Below are 23,906 nucleotides of genomic sequence, written 5' to 3'. Positions count from 1 at the left end.
CATGGTGATATGAACTAGTGTTTTGCAGTACTGTTGTCATTTCCTGGAATGAAACATGTAAACATAATTTTTCTCACTGCAGAAGTTCCTCTCATACCACCAGAAAACTTTAGTTCCTGTATGATACAGATACATTTTGTAATGTCTGTGACCAGCTGTGCTGCTTACAAGCAGGAAGTATGGCCAGATCTTTCCTTCTGGTTTCTACATGTACAAAAACAAACGAGGTGTAACCAAACTGTGTGCATTAGATAAAGTTATAACCTTCTGTTTTTGATGGCAATAATAAATTGTGAGCAAAATGCTGGTAAAACCCTCTTCTCAACAAAACTACAAAATTGTGTTACGTATAATTCTGTGTGCTTTAATTGTGTAATGGTAGCCTGCCCCCATTGAACAACCCCATACAATTAGCCCTGCCTGCCACACTTGGTATGGGGTGTGGGGTTTAATTAGTAGAACCATCTGGGTATTGAAGAAGTGATTGAGAGCATCAGGAAGTTATCAAAGACAGAGAATAGATGCTCAGGGACAGAGACTGCTGGGAGTGAATAAGTTGTAGCAGGGAACCCTGATTAAGGGAAGGCCTGGGAGATCCCCAGTGGAGGGGTGTGGCAGAACCAGGGAAGGCTTTGTCTGGTATAGAGTATCGGGGTAGCTGTGTTAGTCTGTATCCACAAAAACAACAAGGAGTCAAATAAATCTTAGACTTTTAGGTGCCACTGGTCCTTGTTGTTTTTGTTTGGTAGTTTGATTTGAGGGCAGCTGAGACAGTGCACTTGCATAGCCACCTCTGACCGTGAGGGGGCACTTGGGAGGCAGCTGCCTGTTCGCTTGTGGCAAACACAAACTGTTTTTGTTGTCATTGAAAAAGAAAACGGAAGATTCATGGAAACATTTTGATTGGTCTGAAGTCTTGTTAAATCTTGTTTTTGACAACCTAATTTTTTGGACCAAATTTAATAGTTTTCTTTTAACTAAACTTTTCCCTTTGCATTTTAGGGTGTCTTGAAAATCTCACCCTAAATATCTCTAGCACCTGACGTGCAGCCTATGTTTGGATAGGGCCTTGTGTGAAATGGCTCGTAATAAGACATGCGGGGCAGGAGGGAATGTATTAATGTTTAATTGCAGTTCTTGGCTCACTGCAGGCATGAGGCATGTACCTGAGGCATGGACCAGTAGAAAAACAATTCATGTCATATCATGTTATCTTGTGGTAACAAATGTAGGGCCTCAAATTTTTCATACATGTACTTGCAGTCTCCACATTAGTTTGCAATTAGCTTACCGTAGGCATTACTTAGGGATAGATATAATATAACAAAATGTGTTCCAGTCACGTATGGTCCCAGAGGGATGCCTGGGGAATGTACCTTACGGCTGGTCTACATAGGAAAATTTACCGGCAGAACTATGCCGGTATAATTGTACTGCTACAGTTATTACCCATATAATTCCCTGAAATATGTATGCACACAGGAAATTATATGGGTATAACTGTAGTACTATAATTTATACCAAAATAGGTTTGCCAGTAAATTTCCCTATGTAGACAAGTCCTTAGAAATCTAAAAAGAAATTCCCCTTTTCCCCTGGCCCCAAAATACATGTCACCATGTAAGGGGGCAAACAGGCTTTAGAGCAAATCCAGCCCTGATGTAAGCACATGCAACTCCCATTGAGCCAGTAAGAGCTATGCTTGCAAATTGCAGGGCTTTTGGCTCCATGTCTTTGTGGGTGTGAAGAAGAGGAGGAGTCCAGAGGACTCTATTTCTAAAGACCCACCCCACTCTCCATCATGTCTAATTTTGTTTGCTCTCTGAATACAGGTTCCATTGGGCCCATTAGTGCAACTTGTGAATCAGCCATGGGAATTGCTATCCTGGAATTCATGAGGATCAGTACATGTTAATGTTGAACTCTGTCTTATGCTAGTGCTGGGCTGACCCCGAGATAGGATCTTTCCCAAAGTACATAGCCCAGACTGGCTGGAACGGTAGTCTAAGCATACACCAGGTTCCTGGAGGAAGTGTGGAATGACCATTCTGACAAGACCTAAAGATCATAGTCTTTGGAAGAAAGAAAGTTCAGAGGTCCTATGCAACCCTATGTAATTGCTGATGTGTACCTATCTTTTTTCCTGGCCAATCCAAACTGGAAAGAGGTTAGGTATTGAATCTCTCTCCTCTTTTGCCTATTCCTTCCCTGAATGTTCCAAGTCTAAAAAGCTTCTTTTGTTTCTGAAACTTGTCTATTTTTAATAGTATTTGGGACTGGGGAAGGAATGATTTGTGTTATTAAAACTAGTTGGTATCCTTTCCTTTCCAAAGATCACACTGAATTGTAGTTGATGACTTTCTGAAGCTCAGTGCATAATTGGTGTTTCCTTGTCATATGCATAGTTTAATTTCCAGAAAGACAAACTCTCTAGAAAAGGACGTTGAGAATATTTCAAGTTTCATGCCTACATCACATCCTCTTTTCAGTGTCCAGTCTGAATCCTGTACCACTGGGTTTGTTCCACATGTGAAAGCTTTCCTGTGCATCTGAGGTACTTTTATACAGCCCACAGTCTTTCATAGAACTTAATATATGAGATCTGTTGTTACATGCCAAGCTCTGCAAGTGGAATCAGATTTCATATTTACCAAACCCAACCGAGGCCTTCTCTAGACTAGCATGTAAAGATGTGATGTCAGCTTGTGTTAGCTGATATGTGCTAACTAATGTGTTTGTAATCTAATCTAGACAAGGCATGTCCTCTTTAACACATGCTAAACTGGTCAAGCTAGGCTGAGTTTAGCAGTACCCTAAGGTATACCATTCCTTTGTTTTGACTAGAATTTTAAGAGGGTATTAATTATATCAAGCTAGGTGACTGGATATCACACTTCTAAGCCTTAGGCTAGACAAGGCCTGTAAGTGAGCCCGAAGAGAACGTTGCAATTGTATTAAAATGAAACATTTTCAAAACACACCCTTTTTGCAATCAAGACTGGGTCTTGGTGGTGGAGGATTCAACCCTTTTGTTTTTCAAACACCAAACTTTTAGAAGTTTTATCTGTAATCTGTTAGGAAAGTGCACACACTACACTGTAAATCTGAAGGCGCTCTGCCCGATCATTTTCACATTAGCCAAATTTTTTAATGGGGAAAAAAACTGACCAACAGGAGAGAAGTCTCTACTGAAATATTTTTAAACCTCCGTTTTCCAGTTGGCATAGAGTTTACTCTAAAATTGCAGCAGAGGCTGGGGCCAGAATTAGGGAGGTGTTAAGGTGCCTTTATCTGCCAGCTACTTCCTATGCCTCATTGCTGTAGTAGTTGATCATCACACAAATGTTAATGGGTTTAACCTTTCAATACCGTGTGAGGTAGGCATGTATTATTCCTGATGGCCATGGAGACACTGAGGGATTAACTGATTTGCCCAAGGTCACACAAGAAAACTGTGGCAGAACTGGGAATAATAGTGATAATAAAACAACCGATTTCCTGAGTCCTGGTCAGGTGCACTTACTGCAAGACCATCCTTCCTTCCCATAAAACCACCTTTGCTTTTCCCACATCTCTTTACACCTTGGGAACCTGACCCAGACCACTCTGCAGATGGCTCCAGCACGTCGCCAAGATATGTAGTTTCTGTGTGCCAAACCCTGTCACTTCCCTGAGAGGTGGGAGATGGACAAGGGTGCAACCTTTGCCCCAGCTGTCAATGGAATTTGGAAAGTTCCTGTTCTGAGTGTGTGGAAAACACCCACCGAAGGGATGATGTGGTCTGTTGTCTTTTCTGGTGGGTTGAGCACAGTACTGGGGGTTGGCCACTCCTGAGTTCTAATCTGAGTGACACATCTGGCTTGTGGCCTAAGTGGCTTTCCTTCTCCCTTTCTGTTTCCCCATCTGTAAAATGGGGTAATATTTATCCACCTCCCAAGTGTGGTGTGAGGATTAATTAATGTTTGTGCAGAGCGCTGAGCATGTGAAATGCTTATTTAAAATCAAAGGCACTTTCAACTTTTTAAAAATAAAGCGAGAATCTTAATTGTGCATGGTCTAGCTTCACATTACTAGACATGAATATAATTTGGAGCGAGTCAGTACTTCCCACCCATCCCATTCTTAGCTTTTTCCATACATTTCCATAAATATATCCACAATTGGAAGTCCTGAGACTTCTTCAGGAAATGTCACTAGGTCAAGTGTGGTGGTCTTGTTTGTTTGCAGAAGGGTGTAAACCTCTTGTTTTTATTAGCATTTTGTTTTTTTTTTCGCTGGTCCCTTTAAACAAACCAAACTCCTATGAGTTTAAACACTTTCAGGTTTTCCCCACTTCCCCCAGCCGCCGCCGCCCCTCCCTCACCCCGGGTATTTAAAGGAAAGGTTTTCAGAAGTGTCTAATTCCCTTTGAGTGTCAAGTGGGGACTTAGGCCATGAATTTTAAAGGTACTCATGTGGTGGTCCACTCAACGTTGTAAGGCCTAAGTGATTTAGGCAACCAAGTCCCATTTTCAAAAGTGACCTGGGCACGTAGGGTCCTGAGTCCCATTGATTTTCAGTGAGTCTCAGGCTTCTAATTGTCCAAGTCACTTTTGAAAATGGGACTTAGGCCTGGCAATGCCAAACAAAGCAATGCCTAAAATACCTTTACAGATTTGAGGCTTAGATGCTTTTGAAACTGTTTAATCATATAATCCTGTTTTCAAGCATTTCTTGCTCACCAAAAACTCCAGTTGAAATTGAAAGGTTAGGGTGCATGTGAAATGCAGGATCAGGCTCTACGTGTGTGACTGGAAAAATCTTCAAATGATCATTGATGGCTTTGAATGTGTTTGCTCTTTCTCTTTTTAAGCTTGCCATCTGGAGACTTACTGGCTTATTAATAAACAGATCTAAAGCTGAGACTTTAAAATTTGGAGTTGGCTTGCTGACTCTGCGTCTCCCATTCACAGTTTAGGGTTCCAGTATTTCTGCTGCCTGCCTTTGTAAATGAAGAGCCAGATTCCACCTTTATTTACAGTTTTCAATCTCTGGAGGATGCTGTTAGGTTTATAATGTCAGCCTCTGTGTAATCCTTGCCTTGCCCAGCACTGCACAGAGCAGACTGTCTAGAGGCCTTAATTGTGACCGTTCTCCACTCTGAGGCTTGGTCTACGCTGCCAATTTATGTCCGTATAACTACATCGCTCAGGGGTGTGTGGAAAATCCAACCTAATTTCCGGAGTAGAAGGGCTATGTCGACTGGAGGTCTTCTCCCGTTGACATAGCTACTGCTTCACGTGGAGGTGGAGTACCTACGCAGATGGGAGAAGCTTTCCTGTCTGCATAGGTAGCGTCTTCAGCTGCGCCTCTCTAGTGTTTAGTGCTCCGTAAGTGTAGACAAGCCCTGTGACTAACACACACAAAACCATTTCTACTTTAATGCATTTATTATAGTGCATCACAGGCTTCAGGGTGAAAGCTGTTCTATTGCATTCTATTTCTATTTTGTACTTTATAGAGTCTTAGAGTTTAGATAGATACTTTCTAAATTTTACCTTTGAAATGACTTAGATCTGTATGCTCCTAAATCACATAGGCACTTTTGAAACCTTTACCAAAGGAAATCATTATCCCCAGATCCTTTATATGTTTCAGTAAAATTCCTGTGTATTTTCAGGGGGTAACTGCCATGTCTCTGGAGTTGCTAAAGTCAAACTTAGTTATATTTTCTTTTAGATCAGAGCATTTGGTTTCTTGCTCACATGGCCTTTCTGCATTTCTCAGGGATTCCCTCATTCTCTCATTGGGCAGCGTGTGTTTTGGGTGTCTCCCTCCTCAGCTGCTTTCTGTACCTACTGCTTATGCTGGGAATGTCTATTAATGTTCTGTTGAACAGTAAGTACCATATAGTCAGGTAGGGAGTGGAAGACACTGGGTAATCTGGTGGGGGTACCAACCTTCAATAGATTCAGAGAAACTGGAGAGAGAAAATCCCTATTAAGTGATCTAGGCCTCCCTCTCACATGATGCGTATTTGGCAGTGCTTTGTCCAATCTGGTTTTAAATGTCATAGAATCATAGACTTTAAGGTCAGAAGGGACCATTGTGATCGACTAGTCTGCCCTCCTGCACAATGCAGGCCACAGAATCTCACCCACCCACTCCTATAACAAACCTCTAACCTACGTCTGAGCTACTGAATTCCTCAAATCGTGGTTTAAAGACTTCGAGGTGCAGAGAATCCTCCAGCAAGTGACCCGTGCCCCATGCTGCAGAGGAAGGCGAAAATGCCCCCAGGGCCTCTGCCAATCTGCCCTGGAGGAAAATTCCTTCCTGATCCCAAATATGGCGATCAACTAAACCCTGTGCATGTCTCCAAAAATGAGGCTGCTTCTACTATGCCTGGGGGATAATGCCACTGGAAGAAGCAATGGGATAATGCAGTAACAGGAAGATGCTAACTCCTAAATTTGCAACTTCTTAATTTTCAGGAAAACATGAAACAAGAATTCTAGACTTCTAGGGATTTCATCATGGAAGACTTGGAAGGAAATCACTTCAATTCAGTGGAAGAAGAAACCAGCTACTGGAAAGAATTGGCTATGAAATATAAACAATGGTAAAGGCAATGAATTTATGTCCATAATTTGTCTTCCTAGTAGGCTATAGCTCCTGTAATTCATTGTAGGAACTTCTAGTGAGATGGTGAAATCTGTGTAGAAGAGCCTGAGGCTACAGTCCTCCAGGAAAATTAATAGATTCTAGGGCTGTCAAGCGATTTAAAAAAAAATTAATTGCACCATTAATCTCACTGTTAATAATAGAATACCATTTATTTAAGTATTTCTGGATGTTTTCTACATTTTCAAATATATTGATTTCAATTACAACACAGACTACAAAGTGTACAGTGCTCACTTTATATTTTGATTACAAGTATTTGCACTGTAAAAAACAACAAAGTATTTTCCAATTCACCTCATACAAGTACTACAGTGCAATCTCTTTATCATGAAAGTTGAAATTACAAATGTAGAATTATGTACACAAAACCTGGCATTCAAAAATAAAACAATGTAAAATTTTAGAGCCTGCAAGTCCACTCAGTCCTACTTCTTGTTCAGCCAGTTGCTCAGACAAACAAGTTTGTTTCCGTTTGCAGGAGATAATGCTGCCCACTTCTTGTTTACAATGTCACCTGAAAGTGAGAACAGTTGTTCTCATGACACTGTTGTAGCTGGTGTTGCAAGATATTTACGTGCCAGATGCACTAAATATTCATATATCCCTTCCTGCTTCAACCACCATTCCAGACGACATGCATCCATGCTGATGACGGGTTCCATTCAATAACGATCCAAAGCAGAGCGGACCGACACATGTTCATTTTCATCATCTGAGTCAGATGCCACCAGCAGAAGGTTGATTTTCTTTTTTGGTGGTTCAGGTTCTGTAGTTTCCACATTGGAGTGTTGCTCTTTTAAGACTTCTGAAATCATGCTCCACACCTCATCCCTCTCAGATTTTTGAAGGCATTTCAGATTCTGAAACCTTGGGTTGAGTGTTGTAGCTATCTTTAGAAATGTCACATTGGTATCTTCTTTGCATTTTGTCAAATCTGCAGTGAAAGTGTTCTTAAAATGAACAACATGTGCTGGGTCATCATACAAGACTTCTAGAACATGAAATATATGGCAGAATGCAAGTAAACCAGAGCAGGGGACATACAATTCTCCCCCAAGGAGTTCAGTCACAAATTTAATTAACGCTTTTTTTTTTTTTTAACAAATGTCATCAGCATGGAAGCATGTCCTCTGGAATAGTGGCTGAAGCATGAAGGGACATACGAATGTTTAGCATATCTGGCACGTAAATACCTTGCAATTCCGGCTACAAAAGTACCATGCAAATGTTCTCATTTTCTGGTGATATTGTAAATAAGAAGAAGGCAGCATTATCTCCTGTAAAGGTAAACAACTTGTTTGTCTTAGCGATTGGCTGAACAAGAAGTAGGACTGAGTGGACTTGTAGGCTCTGAAGTTTTACATTGTTTTGTTTTTCAGTGCAGTTATGTAACAAAAAAAATCTACATTTGTAAGTTGTACTTTCACAACAAAGAGATTGCGCTACAGTACTTGTATGAGGTGAATTGAAAAATGCTATTTCTTTTATTATTTTTACAGTGCAAATATTTGTAATAAAAAAATATCCACTGTGGTTTCAATTACAACACAGAATACAATATATATGAAAATGTAGAAAAACTACCAATTGAAATTTATTAAATATTTTGGATTTCTATTGTTTAACAGTGCGATTAAAACTGTGATTTAATCATGATTAATTTTTTAGAGTTAATCACATGAGTTAACTGCAATTAATTGACAGCCCTAATAGATTCTAAGGCTGGAAGGGACGACTGTGGCTATGTAATCTGACTTTGTGTAGAGGAAGCCTGCTGGGGCAATATACCTAGATGCCTGCCACATGCAGCATTCCAAAAGTGAGATTAAAATAATCTTTCAGAAATATGTTTCAGTCAGGAATATGTTGGCTAAGTAGGGATGGTTTAGCACCATCCATAGAGGGAGTGAACTCCCAGCAGAGGTAGAGAGTCTTTTCTGCATCTTTTTCCAGTTCAAACTGTGTCAGAGTAAATGGAATTTTTCATGACTCAGTATGTCATTGCTAATTTTTAAGATTTGCAAATCAGATGGCTCGATCCTGCTGTCAGTGGATCCCTCCTGGGATCAGGCTTTGAGATGACATGTTGATACTTAATATTCATATCTATTCTTAATCATTGTAGCAATATTTGAATGAACTCTTGTTTGCGTTCTATCTCTTATATCAAACTTCAGCAAATGAGTTTTCACCCAGGTGAATATTTAATATAAATAGCTTAAATTTGCAGGTAAGTGAGCATGACTGAGGATATGGTGCATAAAGGTAGGTGGATCCTATTGTTGTCTTGGACTCTGTTAACGTAAAGACGGACTGTGTTGTTTGTAATCCTCTGTTCCAGGACAAATTGCTGCGAGAGTGTAGGTGAACAAATATGATTTAACTATTGAAAGGCATTTTCATACAATCATTTATTGTCCTTTCTGAACACGCATAGGTGACAGGTGGGCATAGATCCTTCAGTTGTATTAGAGGAGCATTTTATTTTGTCATATGTTTATACTAAGGTGAGCGGAATTTCCTTGTTTTATTAAAATGAACCCAACTAATTCTCTGGCTGGAATTGTGCTTCCAGTGCAGAAAATACACAGGAGGAACTGCGTGAGTTCCAAGAAGGGAGCCGAGAATATGAAGCAGAATTGGAGACCCAGCTGCAACAAACGGAATTCAGAAATCGAGACCTTCTGTCGGAAAACAATCGCCTTCGAATGGAACTGGAGTCAATTAAGGTAAAGGAGCAGCAGAGAAAGGGCAGTGTGTGCAGATGATCAAGGAAGTGTGGAGCTGCAGCATTAGAAATGTGGTGTTCATAAAGATGTTTATCAACAAATTGCAACAATAGTTTGCTTTGATAATAAGAAAATATCACTATATTTCCCCGTTCTTAGGTCTGAATACTGTAGTTAATATTACTAGCCATCTGTTTGCTGAGACACTGGATGTATTTTTGGATGGATTCCAGATGGGAGAACACTTAGATCTGTAGTAAAATTCCTCCTCATTTGTTGCCCTATTTCTCCCCCCCCCAGCCCTTTCTTTTGTTGTACGATGCAAGTATACAGGCTCATATAATAGACCAAAGCAATAAAAGATATAATTCTCTCTTGCCACAGAGGGCAGGACAAGGGGCAGTGGGTTCGAACTACAGCATAGTAGATTTAGATTAAATCTTGGGAGATACTTCCTAACTGTAAGAACAGTAGGACAATGGAATTGACTGCCGAGGGAGGTGTGGAAGCTCCTTCAGTAGAGGTTTTCAAAAGGAGGCAGGGATAGTTATCTGTCTTGGATGGTTTAGACACAACAAATCCTGCATCTTGGCAGGGGGTGAGACTAAATGACCTTTGCAGTCTCTTCTAACCCTATGAGTCTATGACCTTGTCAAGGTCCGAGAGAAGGAAAGTCACTTGTGCTGAGCTGCTGCACTTGAATGGTGGATTAAGTCTGTTTTTAAAAAGTAGTCGTTGTGACTCATGTCTAATGTCTAAATGTCAATTGGTACCTAATGTCTAAATAGGAGGAAGCATGATTCAGTGGGAGTTGGGAGACTTGTTTTCTATTCCTGGCTCTGAAAATGTCTCTAAATTACGTCTCCCAGTGGTGTATAACCTCTCTGCATGTGGTTTCCCCATCTGTGAAGTGGGATAATGAATTTACAAATTAAGATCTCTAAGGAAAAAATGCGAAGTATTTTATTTAGTAGGGAATATAATTAAACTTTTTTACAAGAATTTTTGGGAGATAGTAATGATGGGACATAAGATGGTGATGCCATTGGGCTATAATGCTGCAGGATAAAAAGAAGTTAGTCTGGTTCAGTTTCCAAGAAGGACAAGATGCTGAAAATAATCCTTTACAAAAAGAAACAACCCCAAAAAAATACCTCCTCTTCTCCACAATTGAGAGCTTTAACTTCATTAAATTCATTTAAACTTGGCAAAAGTTTGTCACCAAAATTTAACTCCTTTTAAAAAATAATCTTGTTGGCGTTTTGTAGCTAACCTGCAAATCATTTTAAACATCAGCTGTCTAAAAAAATGAGGTAAAACACTTAGCATTTTCCAAGGGCCAGTTCAATATTTGTGGAGACAGAGATTAATTTAATTAGATCTACTTTACTCAGTTGGATCCAGTACTGAGCTAACAGGAGTCAAATATAACTATAACTGGGTTTTGCTGTATGTATTGCTTACACAAATGCAGTAACTAGGTAAGAAACATCAAAAGGGGATACTAAAGAATTCTAGTCCACTTTTAAGATACTGTTTTTCTCAACTTTGTGGGAGTTTTGTTTATTTCAACCCAAAACCAATCCAGACATTGCTGCTATTACAACATGTGGTTTAAAACAAAACAATCCCATGTAAACACCCTTACAATTCTAGTTGTGTAACCTCTTGTATGGAATGTTGGCCTAGTTTGTCACACAAGCCACATAAACCCATTCAAGCTGACAGGTTTGGGAAAGAGGAGGAAAAATATCTCTGCAAAAATAAAGCTTCCAATCAATTCCCATGAGGGAAGAATAAATTCTCTCTCTGCCATGGGGAGAAGATGAGAAGCAATATTACCAGGGCAGTTTGGGATAGGAATAATAAAAATTGACTCAAAAGTGGAGAATAAACATACTGCGTTAGGGGAAACAAAATTATTGTTTTCCACTGCAAAGAACTTATTCTGTGTGACACAAACTCTTTAACAATTGGCTTATTCATGCAGACTGAAAATGACAGTAGCAGCCTGCAAGTGAAGGAACAGTGTCTCCATTGATGAGCAAATCAGTTGACTGTTTATTACAATTAGCTAAAAACAAAGGCCCAAACTTATCCGTTCTGTCTTTTGTTTGAGTCAGTTCAAGAGAGAAGCTTTAAACTCATGAGGCTGTTGAGCAGCATTGTTAACTGGGTTACTTCAAGGACCTGCATCTACATTTAGGTCAAAAATACAAAGTTTGCTAGGCCCATGCGGTTCATGGCTTTGAGCTTCCCAGGCTGCCCTCTGTGCTTCCTCCGCCTCCCTCTGAAATACAGTTCACACTAATTGGAAACAATGCTTCAGAGGGTTTGTTTAGTGAACCTTGTGTGACTAGCTATAGGTCTGGTGGGCAACCTGCGGGCTGTACACTGCTCGTCAGAGTAATCTGCTGGCTGGCTGCATGCAGCCCGGAGGCAGCAGGTTGCCCACCACTGCTATAGGTAATTGGGCTATGTGTTTGGTGACTTAAGTTAGACTGGTAATTATCCAAGAAATTCAAAATGAGAGGGAGGAAAAGTGTAACACTTTTGATCCTATAATCAATACAGAATTTCTTGAATTCAGAAAATGTATTTCCCCAACTTCATTGTCTCTGTACCACTTAATACACACCTTGAAATAACGCTCTTTAAATACGTGAAAAATAGGCTACAGACCTTGCTTTTTCTCATCTTGTTAATTCCAGTATGTGGATTTGTTTTCAGTGACTTTAGTTTGTTGCGCTTAGCTCCTGCAGTTATAAATGCTTTAGGTATGTTAATAGATGGTAATCTTGGGACCATAGAAAAAGGAATTGGCATGTTAAGGTGATCTGGTACCAAGGTTTTAGTGCGTAAATTATTGCAATACAGGTTAGATTGTGTCTCTGCCCTAAAGGGATACTGACATCCTCTTTAAAAAATGTTCTATTAGTAACATAGGCAATAATCCCAGATGCATACATCTGGAAGAATTTTAAGACTCTAGATCCCTGCACTGGGATCTGCTAATATAGAACCCTGAGCCTTTGAAGAGTCTTGCAGAAACTGAAAGGACTTTACAAGATATGTGATGATAAGCCCTGATTAGACACTGGGATCTAATAGAATATTTGCCACTTATGCTCCTAATATACTACAGTTGAACCTCAGAGCTACAAAAACCAGAGTTATGAACTGACCAGTCAACCACACACCTCAATCAGACAGCAGCAGGGACCAAAAAAAAAATCCCAAAGCAAATACAGAACAGTAATGTGTTTAAATGTAAACTTTAAAAAAAAAAAGTAAAGATTTTATAAGGTAAAGAAACTGTTCCTGTGCTTTTTTTTTTTTTTCATTTAAATGAAGATGATTAAAAGCAGCATTTTTCTTCTGCATAGTTTCAAAGCTGTATTAAGTTTACAACTGAACATTGACTTTTGAAAGAACAACCATAACGTTTTGTTCAGAGTTATGAACAACCTCTATTCCTGAGGTGTTCGTAAGTCTGAGGTTCTACTGTATTACCCTGTTGCTCCTTTTGGACAGTTTCACTTTTTGTTTATAGTCAGTTTACTAGGTCTTGTGTTGCAAAGGTCCCAGTATATCCTTGGGCACTATAAAAATAATACTCAGCATTTTTACAGCACTTCATGTTCAAAGCGCTCTATACACATACTAATGCCCCTCACCCCGGGAGGCAGGTCAGTACTTCTGTCTTTTTACAGTATGGGGTAGGTGGGAATGAAGCACATAAATTTATGTGATTTGCTCAAGGCCTTGTATAACAGCATCACAGCCAGGGTATTAACTCAGGATTATCTGACCTCCATTCCTGTGCTTAGAGCACCAGAGCATGTACTCACGAAAGATCTAGGTCCGCTGCACAGGTCTGTTGTGGCTGTTGGTCATGAAACAGGTCTTGAAGTTGGTGATGGGGTGGGTCTGCGTTTCACCTGCATGGACTTAAAGCAGAGGGACTAGTATTTTTCCTCCCAGTTGTCTCCAAGGCACTCTTCTTTCCTCCCTCCTGGAGTCTAGGCTCTCTTGTGCTGTGCTGCTGAAGCACACTGATCATGCTCTGTCTGGTCCTGGGTAGAAGCAGGGAGTGCTCTTTGTCTGGTACATACATGTGCCTCAAACAGAGCTGGGAGCTCATCTGTGAGCATATGAGATGGTGTTGTCTTGTGCCTCTCCCACAGAAAGAACCATTGAAAATCCCAACTTGCTACAGAGGATAGAACTGCTTCCTCCCCATGAAGGGCAGGAATGGGGAAGGAGAGAAAGAGAACTAGTGTAAGCACTCATGAGAGTAGGGAGCAGTCTGTAATGGAGGTGAGTGAGGCTAGATCTCCTAGCTCCATCAACCTGTAGGGAGCGAGGAAGAGATCCTGCCCTCCCACCCAGCAGCCAAGAAGATAGCTCCTGGGATCAGTTTGCGGAGGTCTGGCTTGATGGAAAGAGGCTAGTATCTGTCCTTATTGGTTTTAACCCATGTGAAAGATGGTAGTTCTAAGATTGCTTACCAGGACCTCCTCCTTTCTGACTGGGAAAGGCTGAGTAAGCACAGCGGAGCAGAAAGGAAGGGGCTGTGCGGTGCTAAATCCCTGATGTGGTGTTTGGTCTATCTTTGCTTAGGAAAAAATTGAAATGCAACATTCAGAAGGCTACCAGCAGATCTCTGCACTAGAAGATGACCTGGCACAGACGACAGCTATTAAAGATCAACTACAGAAGTACATTCGAGAACTCGAGCAAGCAAATGATGACTTGGAAAGGGCAAAAAGGTAATGCAGATGCTCTTAACCCTTCCCTACCCAGCTCTTTCTCTCTCTTTTGTGAAGCTAGCAGAACTGAGCATGTCCACTGTGGTACTTGTCTGCTCTTGCTACAGGTGTTGAGCTACTGCCTTCCTATAAGTGGGTGAGTGGAATGTGAGGCTAGTCTGTTTCTTGCAAACTTAAAATTAAAACATTGGAGCTTCTCACACCAGAAATACAGCAGTTTCTTTGCATCTGAGTTGGCGCTTTAGATGCGCTAGGAACCTAATGACTTCTTTGACATCCTTTTTCTACACACAGAGCCACTATAATGTCTCTGGAGGACTTCGAACAGCGTTTGAACCAGGCCATTGAAAGAAATGCCTTTCTGGAGAGTGAGCTAGATGAGAAAGAAAACCTCCTGGAATCAGTGCAGCGATTGAAAGATGAAGCCAGAGGTCAACTAACTGATTTATATACACCCCTGTCCTCCCGCCTTCCAAAGTTTTCATTAAATCTGCCCCTCGAATATGGTGTTGAGATAGTAAGAGAGAGACCTTAGAAATACTGTCGATGGAAGCTTCACTCTCCTTGATGGTGTGGAATAGAGATCCTGTCTTGGCACTTATCTTGGATAGTAGTCACATGCCGCCCTCCTCCCCGCCTAGGGAGAACGGGATGGGTGGTACTGTAGCTTCTGGCATGTTTCTGCAAATCGGAGGCATACTTTGAAAACATTGTAGAATTCAGTGTTTTGTCAGTTGGGCTTTTAACTATGTTGGGTGCATTTTCTAAGTATTCTTTTGACTTCTAGAAACCCAAGGAAATTGTAGCTTTGTCCACCCGGCTCCTCTAAAGTACTGCTGTCATTCTAGAGCAGACCATGCAGGCAGAGACGTATCCCAGAATGCTCTCTTCTCTGTTGTTGCCTCTGTACTTTAAAAGAATAAGAAAAGCTGACCGACTTGGAGGGATGTGTTCTGTGGTCTGACTGTCTGCTTCATTGTGAGCTGACAGGACATGAATTTTAACAAATGCAACAGAGATATTGTCCACTTCTGTCATGAGAACGGAGCCAGTAAGGAGAATAAAGGGACTGCGGAGTATGGAGGGACAGTGTGTAACACAGACGCCATGAGTGAGTGCTGATTCCCCTCCACAGCTGCAGTAGTTTCCTGATTGCTTTCTCTGGCAGTAGGACCAGAAGAGAGGAAGGATGGCTTTGTAGGTAAAGAACTGGGCAAGGAATTGGGAGAACTGGGTTCTATTTCCAGCTCTGTCACAGACCTCACATGGCCTTGGGCATGTCACTTCACCTCTCTGTGCCTCAGTAACCAATCTGTAAAACAGGGGTACTAAACTCCACATTTTACATGGATGTAGGGAGAATAAGTTCATTCACATTTGTGTAGTGCTCTGTTAGGAAAATGAGCACCACAGAAGAACCTACAACTAGATAACAATAATGGGAGGGAGGGCCCTGTGCTTGTTTTGGGGAAGAGGTGATGTGGAGGGGAGGGACCACAAGCTCGAGGGTGTTTTGAGTTACACTGTCCCAACAAAGCTTAGTTTGCTGATCTCGCATTCTGGAACCTGGGATTTTGAACCAGTTATAAGTGGCTAGTGCCAAGATTCGTGGGGTGTACATGTTCTTTGGAAGCTGAATAATTTCATTTTTTTCAGCTGTGGCTGGTGAAACACTCTGGGATTATCAGTGTTAACAGCGTACTTTGACAAAGCAAAAACACTTCTTGTGCCTTGTAGCTTCAGATTGGGACATGTATCCAAATGCTTTGTACCTTTTCCTTCTTCATTAGACTTAAGGCAAGAACTTGCAGTGCAGCAGAAACAGGAGAAACCCAAAACACCGATACAAAGTACGCGGGAGGCAGAAAGAACGGACACAGCCGTGCAAGCGACCTTATCTGTGCCTTCAACTCCTGCAGTTCACAGGGGACCCAATGTCAGTATAAGCACCCCAGGAACGTTTAGAAGAGGTAAGTGACCAGCATTTGCTAACGTAAGGCTAATGCACAATACCAATGTGCATTGAGTAATTTTTCAGTCTACAGTCACTGTTCCTGGTACATGTTGAATTTCTATCAAACTACTGACTACAGAAGAAGCTGAGAAAAGTGGAACTGAACATGACAGGTAGTGAAGTATTTAACACAGCGAAGTACAGTAATCTATTTTGAATTCCTGTCATGGGTTCAGTATGAATGTCTGAGTAGATTTATAGCCAGTGCATTATAAATGTAGTGCATTTATAGCCAGTTGTATTAAAACATGAGCTTAAAAAAAAAAAAAAAACACCTTCCGGGGCAAGGTAGTTCACTAGGTTATAATTTGCAGTCATTAACCATCCCTGAATCTGGATGAGTTTGGTAGAAAGGAGATTGGAGGTCTCAACATAATCTTTCATGCCAGACACACTCATCTGAATTAGCCAGTTAGAGATGGAGGTTGCTACTTTAGAGAGACTTCATTCTGGAACAACGGGAGACTTGTCTGTTCCAAATTACAAAATATGGGCTCTCTCCAGTGGTACTACTCTCTCATTTTTATGAGCACTAAAAATTTAAATAACTCCCAATTCCACCTGCCCAGACTCTTTAAATTGAGTAAAAAGGAATAGAAATTCGGTTTAGGGAACTTCACTGTATTTTGTGCGTGTGTGCGCATACACCATGAGTGTTTTTTTTTTTTGTGATAGTTTCTGACCTTAATAATTCAGTGTTACAGTTCTAGTAAGTGGCTAATTTGTGTATATCCTGACTGTGGTACTCTTAGCCTAAAATCCTGTGTTCCAGCTGGAAGCACTTGACACGCTATAGTATGTTCACATAAAAGAGAGGATCCAAGAATTCTTGCAACACAGGCCATAAAGCCTTGGGTCATGTGAACTTTTCTGGATGACCTACCTTTCTTTCTCTCTTTGCTTCCATTGCAAGTTATAGAGACAGACTAGAACACTTCTCATGAAATCTAAAGGCTTAAAAGCTGCTTTCAAAACCAGTGCAAATTAAAGTCCAGCATCTTTTCAGTGCAACTTGTCGTGTCAGAAAGATACAGTGATTTATATTTCTAATGGGAAAGAAGAAAATTGCAGTTCAGCTAAAAAGAGGAGAGAAGATTGGTATTTTTCTCTTTAGTGCTGGTGGGGAGACTTAAGGTTTTGCTAAGTTTTCTCATATATAATGCGTAAAATATATCCCTTTTATTTACCCTTCCTCTCTCTCAAAGGTTTTGAGGATAGTTACAGCAGGACTCCTCTCACACCAGCTGCCAGGATATCGGCGCTAAACATTGTGGGAGACTTACTACGGAAAGTAGGGGTAAGAAGGATTTAGTCATTAGCTAAAGCTATGCAGAAAGGGGATGGGTGGCTATGTTTGTACTATGAGAATGAAAACCAGCGTTAACCCTTTGTACCACTGAATGAGTTAAACTGTAGAGATGAACTCAGACCAAAACTTGGATCCAAACAGACTCTAATTCTGCATGAAAGAGATTTGAAAATTGTGAACTTTATTTTGTAGCTCAGGCCTCTGTGTAGCTAGAATGTACCTCAACAAGGGCCAATCGTTGTCTCTCCTGTGGCTTTTGCTCCACTCAGTGTGCCAGCCAGTGTAGACTTTTCTCCCATCTGAAAGAGCATCAAGAGGGGGAGGGAAAAGTGGAGCAGGGCAGTGTGAATGAGTGCGATGCTAGGGGAATATACTGCACTCGCTTCAAGTGCACCAGAAGTGCTGCCCGGGAAGAATTCCGGCCAAGTCCTCCTCCGAGGTGTCTGAGGCAGAATCTAGCTTGTTGGTGGTGACTGCTCTAGTAATGTGTTCAGGAGACCCCAGGCATACCACACGGTGGGTGGGTGTGTATTGGCTTTGGGGAAAAGGTTTGAAAGAACATTTAGCTTCATAAAGAAGTGATGCTTCTAAAAGCAGCCTAGTTATAAAAGGTGTGTTAACCTCTGGGGAAGTCGAGGCTCTTGTTTAACTAACAGAATTCTCAGTTGCTTCTCCCTCCGTAACATAAGCGCTAACTCCTACCTCTCTCCTCCCCTCCCAACCCCCCCAAATACAAAATAATGTTGCCATTTAATGAGACACTTAAAGGCCTGATCCTGAAGCCAGAGGGACTTGTGTATCAGCAGTACCTCTTCCTTCAAATTCAGAGCTCATGTATGGATTTGGGACTAGTAGCTAAAAACTTCTTCTGTCAGAGTCCTTGTAAATTATTAGAAAATTCTTCCATGGGCCCTGTGCTGAGGGAGAGAATGTTGTTTAACTCCCAGATAAACTGTTTGCTTTAGGCTCTGGAATCCAAACTTGCATCTTGTCGAAACTTTGTGTATGACCAGTCTCCAAGCAGACCCGCCATGTCCTCATCCATGTATCTGAACAAGAGCAGAGATGGCCTTGAAAAACGATTGAGCAGTTCCCACATGCCTTTGAGCGATAACGGGTAAGTGCTGGTCGGCTGCAGTTTGTTAACGCTGATCCTGTGGTTTGGTTACACACAGATCTTGATGCTCTAAAGTGAGTCTGAAGTCTGGGGCTAAAAGCTGGGGGGGGGTGGTAAGGTACAGAGTGGCTGGGGATTGGGCTAAGAGGAGTATACTCTATCAAACGCCTCCTGTTCTCTGTTTCCTATGGGCTATCTTCTGACATTTGCAAACTGCTCCTGTCCAGTCAGATATCAAGCTCCTTGCTGATTGAGCTTCCTATAAATGGTCCATCTTCCTGATATGCCTCACACTTTTTGCTGGCTCCTTTCGTAAAGTAGTGGTCTGATCTGGCAGAAGTAAACTGCTCACATGAGGAGGAGGCAGGGAGCTAGCTGAGACACTGTGTTCTGACCAGTCCTGTCTTGAGTGGCTGGAAAATGCCCTTTCTCTGTTCTTCTGGTAGACCTCCCAGTCCCTTATAAAATTGGGGCCATTACATTACATCTGTAACACTGTCCCTCCATACTTCATTCTCAAAAGGGATGAACTACTTCAGGATCCTTTTTTGCATTGCACTTTAGCATAATGGAAAAGAAGATATTAAACAGGGCATGGACTAGCCAACTACAACAGGCTAATGTATATTTCCTTTAAAAGCACATTGTCCTATATTGTGACAGGTTTCAGAGTAACAGCCGTGTTAGTCTGTATTCGCAAAAAGAAAAGGAGGACTTGTGGCACCTTAGAGACTAACCAATTTATTTGAGCATGAGCTTTCGTGAGCTACAGCATGCATCCGATGAAGTGAGCTGTAGCTCACGAAAGCTCATGCTCAAATAAATTGGTTAGTCTCTAAGGTGCCACAAGTACTCCTTTTCTTTTTGTCCTGTATTGTGTATCACGTGATCGCTGACCATTCAAACTAGCTAGCTGAAGGCTTTAAGTGTAATGGAAACAGTTTGAATATAAGGGTAAAAAATTCAGAAATGACTTGGCCATTTAGGCTCCTGGGAGGCTGTCACAATTCTGAAAACTTTACCCCAAGTTTTAAATGTTTAACACTATATGCTGAAATGTGCTATGCCACGGCTTAGTTTGGGGCTCTGTTTGAAAAACATATATAATTTATAGAGCGTATGTAAAACACTTTCAGCATAAATGTACGATCCAGTGTTTTATTTTGGGCTCTTGGTGAGTGGGATGTTGACAGCCAGGGGGTCAGTTAAAGATTTGTATGCACAATATTCTTGTCAAAGGATGGCCCAGGAGCCCAGTGATGGATGGGGAGCCTGCTTCCCTTGTCATTACTTATGCTCTCTTATTCTGGAAGAATGGAATAATAAAAGTTCTGCTTTTGCATCACTTTCCTGGGGTGCAGCTGTCTAGACCTCTTTTGTGTAATTCAATTACATTCTAAGTCTGGAACTTTGTAAATTTTTGTCTGAACACTTTAATCAGCTTTTTGTAAATAATCAACAAGGGTGTTTCCAGCTGCAGCTCAGTGCCTGTCTAAACACGACCCATGATCTAGTCCACATTCTTTTCTTTGTGAATCAGATGCATGCAGTATCCATTCCAACTTGCACATAAAATGCTCACCCAAAATATAAAAATGCTCCTTCTCCAGAAGGAGCTGGATAACTCCCAATTGAGTGTATTCACTCAGAACCAAGCCCCTAGTGCTGGAATTCTGGTAATTCTCATTGCCCTATTATCAAAAGCAGTAGAACTTAAGGAGAGTTTCTGATGCGGAGACGCTACTGTGAAAGGAAGAGCAGTATCTTCATGAGCCCTTGTAGATTTTTCCTTATTGGGTTTTATAAATCTGTTTGCATATTAGTATGTGTAAACAATATTCCTACTGATGTAATGTTGAAAAGAGTATTTTAGCACCAGCAAGCATAATGCACTTCACACCAGTGGGCAGGAGAGAGGTTTGTTTTAGCCCCATTTTACAGATGGGGAAACTGAAGCACAGAAGTTAAGTGACTTACCAAGTTAGTGTCAGAACTGCCATTTGGATTTGAGACTTACTATTTGTCTGTTAGTTCCTTGTGCTGTTTGACGCTGAGTGATGCATTTTACTACACAGCAGTGACCTAACAGACTGCAAAAACTGAACATGCATGTACAGTGAATGCAATACACTGCATTGCAATCAGGCTGCTGTTTATATTTACAGGTTAGGGAAGCGCTTGGAGTTTGGAACCCGGCCTTCAAATATTCCTGCACCAGTGGCCCCTTCCCCACAGGGTGTCGTCCAGATGTTACTTTGAGAAGATCCTGAGATGACGAGGCCATGATGGTTTAGGGTGTTTTTATTAGTTTTTGTTTTTTAAACCCTTGTCTTTTAAACAAGCAGTCACAGTAGTTAATTTGAATAAGGGTGGATGAGAACTACACCGAGCAATTGGCAACAGTCCCCTGCAATCTCAGCCTTTTCCACAAGACTGAGTTGTGTGGTGCTGTGACAAAGTAGCACGGCTGGTCAGTCTAATACTGTGAATCACTTTCCTACATCAGCTGCTGTAAATAGCTTCTTGAAAGCTGCTGGTCAAAACTCATGACCTGCTATATAATGTAGAGACCATATTTCTCCCCATAAATACGGAATTATTTTCTGGAGCACAACTACTGTTTTAGCAAGAGAGTTATGGTGTTATAACTTTCCAGTGCAGTGTGCTGCATGCATCAATGGCTTAAATTAGAGAAATGTTTGTCTCCATCTACATTTTAGTTCCTTGGCAAGATTTTTTTTTTTTAACCAAAATCAATGCAACTGCAAGTCTAAAATAAAGCCGTGTGGGGAAATTGATTCGTTGTCAGAATCCCGTTCTATAACAATCTGCCTTACAGGTGGTAAGATGGTATTGGTGAGAGCAACTTGCCATTAAGATTTCCTCATGGTTAAAGAAGGAAAAAAGTGCCTTGATTGCAAATATTGAAGAGACTCTCAAATATGTAGTAATGCAGAAAAGAGGTATTTGCACCGATGTAACAAACCCATGTCTTCTGCAGTCACTATGTGATGGCAGGACATAGCAAGATATACAACACTGATCTATTGATAGGGTTAATCTCAGTTGATGGGTTGGGGCTTTTTGTTTTCTGACCCTACACTTGATGATGTGCCCTGTGTGTTTAATGTGAGCACATACCCCTTCTAGTTGCTAGTGATATTAACTTAGAAATCATGTTGTAACCCCAGAAATTCTTAATGCTGGCCAAGGTTATTAGGATAATGAACTCTTAAGATGGGTTTTTGTCTAACAAAATAATGCTGCGAGTTTAAGTGGAGTAGGTTCACTAACAGTAATTATACCATGTTATAGAAATATGAATTTGCAAAAACTATTTTTGCACAACACATGAATACATGACTTTTTTTTCTTAATATTCAGCTCTGCATATACAGATACTATTGTATAGTAAGCAACCACATCTTAATCTTACTCTTTGTAAATCTAAATTGTCTGGTTTAATCAGTGAACAGAATAAATCTTATTCTGAATATTAGTCTGTGGACAATATTATCTGATCTGTGAATTTATTGTCAGTTGCATTTACAGTTAACCTGCATATATTGGGCTAACCAGTTTCTCAGTTGTGTTCCTGCAAAAGGGAGCTTAAACAAGGCCACAATCAGCAGATCTAGTGGAAAATGATTTGAAAAAATGTTCATGTTCTCTGCCCTAAGTGGGGTTGGTCCTTCCGCCCATACCTCTAGGAGTGGCTGCCGAAGGAGAGATCTGTGTATTGTACTAATATGGCCCCCCCATTACTGTAGTAGCTGAGGGACAGATAGAGGAATTTAAAGATGCAGATAAGCACTTTTGAAAACCCCAGTAGGTGCCTATCCACATCTTTATGAGACTAAATATCTTTAAAAATTTGTCTCTGACGGCCTCTGTCTTTAATGTATTTATCCTCAATGCTCTTATGAGGTCAGGCAGTACTATTATCCCTATTTTACAAATGGGGGACTGAAGCAGAGAGAGGCAAAGGATATTGTTTACACTTGAAAATTTACCAAAATATCTATTTTGGAATAGCTCCCTGTGTGGACACTCTTATTCTGGAATAAGTGTCCCCAGGGGGTCTTATACTGAATACAGTATTCTGGAATAATTACTCTGGTAAATTTCAAAGTGCAGATAAACCCTCTGACCTGCCCAGTATCACACAGGATGTGTAGAACAAGGGCTTGAACCCAGGACTTCCAAATGCTAGGACAGTGCCCTAACTACTGGACCATCATTCATCTCTCAGGCCTTGCTCTGAAGCACATTTTGCATGTTAGTACACTGTCACTCTCTCTCCCCTCTCCCCGCCATGCACCTGAAGACTTCCTGAAACCTTCAGCATCCACTGTGCTGCTGCCACTCCAGGTCTCTGTGCTTAGGCCCATTCTCAGCTCAGCAGTTTCAAGCCTGACTGCCTCAATCTCCCTTCTTCCTGCATGCTGGATCACCAGCCATGTGAGCTGCAAAGCCAAACTTGGAAGCATGTTTACAGAATTAGGGTTGGACTGTAATAAGTGGCTGAGCAGAGAAATCGGCCAAACACCAATTCAGTGTTTAAAATCATCCTCTGTTGTAGCATCTCTCAGCCTAATAGCCGCAGCTGGGTTCTCATTTAATCAGTTTGGTCTTTTTATAAACAGAATGTGGCTGCCCTCTGAATTCCTTGGACTCACTGCTGCTGGCTGAAATGGGGCTTGGGTTCACTTTTTTTTTTTTTTTTAAGTTACTGATCTGAATGCATATTCACCGCCTTGGAATCTACACCCAAGTTATTTCCTGGCCTTCAGGGCTTGCTCTTTAAGGATCATCTGTCCTAAAATCTAAAATGTCTAACTGTCTGCTCTCACTTAATTGTGTCACATTAACTTGCCTTGCTGTGTGTGCGCTCCTGCTGGACTGCTAGCACGCTCTCCCAGCTGCTGGAAGTACCAGCGTGTCTGTGGGGCTTCTGTGGTGCCTGTCCAATAGTTCCTGGCACTTCCCTGAATGGGGGGTTGCAGTCCAGCTGGAGCACTGCAGCCAGTGCTAAACGGCTTCAAGCTAGTACCTGAATGTGCAGAGTTAGCAAGGTATTGATCATTGTATTAAATACCTCTTCTAAAAGGCTTCAAAATTGCACGAGAGGTATTGACGTTTTCCTTTATGTATCCTTCTCAGAGACTAGCGGTCATACTCAACAGTCATGTGTAGCCTAAAAGAAAAGTCCTCGGAGAGTTGTTTAGCAATGAACAGTATATGCTAAAGCAGTGGTTGGTTCTCCAACTTTTTTTTTTTCACGGCCCACCTGAAAATT

At 41.2% G+C, this 23,906-nt stretch overlaps 1 protein-coding gene across 5 annotated transcripts in view; it reads left to right on the top strand.

Annotated features, from left to right (window-relative positions):
* NDE1 (nudE neurodevelopment protein 1) overlaps window positions 1-23,906 on the top strand; it is a 112,870-nt gene that overhangs the window by 1,425 nt on the left and 87,539 nt on the right. For 3 of the 5 annotated variants that reach the window (XM_048865711.2, XM_075132748.1, XM_048865710.2), the window contains exons 2-9: window positions 6,474-6,601; window positions 9,242-9,395; window positions 14,019-14,167; window positions 14,462-14,598; window positions 15,958-16,137; window positions 17,387-17,478; window positions 18,456-18,607; window positions 20,773-22,101. In XM_048865711.2, the coding sequence (XP_048721668.2) occupies window positions 6,516-6,601; window positions 9,242-9,395; window positions 14,019-14,167; window positions 14,462-14,598; window positions 15,958-16,137; window positions 17,387-17,478; window positions 18,456-18,607; window positions 20,773-20,866 (1,044 nt within the window). In that variant the 5' untranslated portion in view covers window positions 6,474-6,515 and the 3' untranslated portion in view covers window positions 20,867-22,101. Of the gene's footprint in view, window positions 1-6,473; window positions 6,602-9,241; window positions 9,396-14,018; window positions 14,168-14,461; window positions 14,599-15,957; window positions 16,138-17,386; window positions 17,479-18,455; window positions 18,608-20,772; window positions 22,102-23,906 lie in introns of those variants that run through there. The other 2 variants (XM_075132749.1, XM_075132750.1) reach the window with 1 other exon arrangement.

This window comes from Caretta caretta, chromosome 10 (genome assembly GCF_965140235.1).
Source record: "Caretta caretta isolate rCarCar2 chromosome 10, rCarCar1.hap1, whole genome shotgun sequence".
NCBI lineage: Eukaryota > Metazoa > Chordata > Testudines > Cheloniidae > Caretta > Caretta caretta.
The sequence above is the reverse complement of the archived record's forward strand: the minus strand, read 5'-3'. Positions and strand labels throughout refer to the sequence as shown.